The sequence below is a fragment of the Penaeus chinensis genome, chromosome 14 (genome assembly GCF_019202785.1).
Source record: "Penaeus chinensis breed Huanghai No. 1 chromosome 14, ASM1920278v2, whole genome shotgun sequence".
Lineage (NCBI taxonomy): Eukaryota > Metazoa > Arthropoda > Malacostraca > Decapoda > Penaeidae > Penaeus > Penaeus chinensis.
The window spans coordinates 19,098,903-19,101,402 of record NC_061832.1 but is presented as its reverse complement, the minus strand read 5'-3'; the positions used below and the strand labels follow the sequence as shown (position 1 = coordinate 19,101,402).

Sequence of the window (2,500 nt, the reverse complement as noted above, 5' to 3'; positions counted from 1 at the left end):
AAAGAAACTGAATTTGTTGACAGATCTCACTCTGCTCCAAAAATGTCTGATCAGGTTTCAAAGGATGATAAAAATGCTTTACAAGAATTGGAGGCCAAAGAAATTCAAAAGGAGGCAGGAAATGAACCACTTCCAGACAGCCCTTCTCTTGAGGCTATTGCTGAAGCAGTAGCTGCTGCAACAACTCGTGCTGCTCTTGATCTGCTTGCAACCACCAACTCAGATACTCTTATTAAACCTCAGGAAGTTCAAGTGGCTGCAGGTAGCCCCAGCATCTCATCTCTACCAAAGACTGCCAATACTAAAGTCGTTCCAATTGAGCCAGGAGAAGAGGCCAGAAAGCCAAATGAACAAGTGACAGAAGCATCAAGATCTCAAACCCAAAGTGATGCATCACAGCCCACCACAGTGTATGTAGCCACTGTTACACACACACCCTCACCGTCTCCCACATCCACACCAGAAAAAGAAAAAACTCTGGAGTCTGTAGAGGCCGACCTGATGAAGGCCTCTCTGCCCAAGGGTGAAATTCCAGCTGAAACTGTGAAAACTAGTCAGTCTGATGCAGCCTCTCCAATGCCTATTTCTCAGGATGTAGTTGTAACAAAGACAGTAGAAGCTGCTCTTGCTGAGGCAGCGGAAGAAGTTTGTGATATGAGTACGAACAAAGACGCCAAGCATCAGGATACTACTGCCACCCAGGACCGCCAAGAAGTCGCAGCTGTTAGCCCAGTAAGGAGCAAAAAATAGCTCACGTGTAGCTAACACATAATATATACTAAACCTGAGTACACCTGTGATCAATAGTTGTACATTGTGCAGATTACCATTCTTTCATAGCCAGTGCAACACATGTCTCCAGCTGGCTTCTTAGTTTCCTGGTACTAATTTGAATGCATAACAGTTTTTGGCCACATTAGCCTTGCCTTTGTTTCTGTTTGCTAGAATAATATAAGAGTAGATTGGCCTTCTGTGAGATTTTACATGTTTGCTGACAGAGAAGTACTTACCTCTCAAGACATGTCACATATAGTATTATTTTTTCTTCTTAATTTTGTGTTTTATTGGTAAGTATTTCTAGTTATTTCCTTGACCTTTTTCTCAGTTTTTAGTGATTCCTTTTTTTACTTGTTTTAGTAGATTTAGGATGTAGAATAGTTGTTGACATGATTGCATTTTTTCACAGAACAAAGTGGAATATTTCATTAACTATTATTGTATTTTTAAAATACCGTCTTGTAGAAATTGCCAAATATGTAGACAAATATGGTTGTTGGAGAAATTTTTGTATCTTGATATTTGCAGCATCCATTAGATGGTTATAAATGAAACGATATTGCAGTTATTATTCAAGAGAATGTAGTGTACCTTAGTGGTTATCCATCCTTATATAAAAAAAAAAAAAAATTGCTGCATAATAAATATATCCTATAAAGTATTTAGGGAAAATAAGTAGAATGTAGGCTTGTTTTTTTAATCAAATTCCAAAATATGTAACCTTTAAAAATACTTTAAAGAAATCACTATCAGCATAAAGCAATGTAATGAATTAGAGTGCATTAAAGAAGATTGTTTTATACTTTTTATTATTATGATTATTATTACCATTAGAATGTGCCCTTTTTATGAATAATAACTGCAGTAATTAAAATTTTGACCATTACTTACAATTTTGTCAGGAATATAAAGTACGTGTATACATTATCTGATCTTTATCATATAAACCTCATATTTATCAAAACGTATAGATATTAACAGACAGAAATTGAAGCATTTACAGTCTGTTGTATGGAATGATTTCATGTTTTAAAAGATTATGTAATAGATTTTTTTTTTCTTTGATTCGTTTTCCATTTTGTTTAAAAGAAAGAAAATTCAACGAAATATTGGAAAATAGTAGATGAAGGCATAAGCAATCACTGTCTGGTTCTTATTACTGAATAAGGATATAGTTCAGAATATGATACTTGGACTATAGTAATTTACATCAGTGTCACGCGTGAAAATTCATGATGCTATGTGATTATTCGTACAGTAACAAATAGTTTTATCAAATCTGGTTAGAATTGATGCTTTTAATATTCTCTCATTTTTTGAAATTCTTTGTTATCACTTTCAGAGTAAAGTATGCTCTTTGAGTTTTTTTCATTTGCAGAAATAACTTTAATAAAGACAGAAATGGAGAGCAATTACTTAAGTCCAGAAATTTGTTATTAAAACAGTAATTCAATTGAAATTTTATTTTAACCAACTTATCAATTAAACACATGTGACAAAGCTTTCCTTGAGATTTGGGAAATGTTCATCACAAAATATTAGTGCAATATAGGGTATGTAGGACCCAGACATGGTAATATGTGTAAAAAGAAACGAAACCCAGGCACAATATGAAGAGGAATTCTAAGTTTGTCATGCTTCAAGTCAAACTGGAATCCACATCAGACAGTGAAAGCAGAAGGACATGTCACATGACAGATTTAGTATTTTTCTCATCACTGTA

At 34.3% G+C, this 2,500-nt stretch overlaps 1 protein-coding gene across 1 annotated transcript in view; it reads left to right on the top strand.

Moving 5' to 3' along the window:
• LOC125032382 (titin-like) overlaps positions 1–2,500 on the top strand; it is a 66,580-nt gene that overhangs the window by 57,253 nt on the left and 6,827 nt on the right. Inside the window, exon 14 of the mRNA XM_047623478.1 lies at positions 1–732. This exon is cut by the window's left edge and continues 2,052 nt beyond it. Coding sequence (XP_047479434.1) covers positions 1–732 — 732 coding nt within the window. The remainder of the gene's footprint in view (positions 733–2,500) is intronic.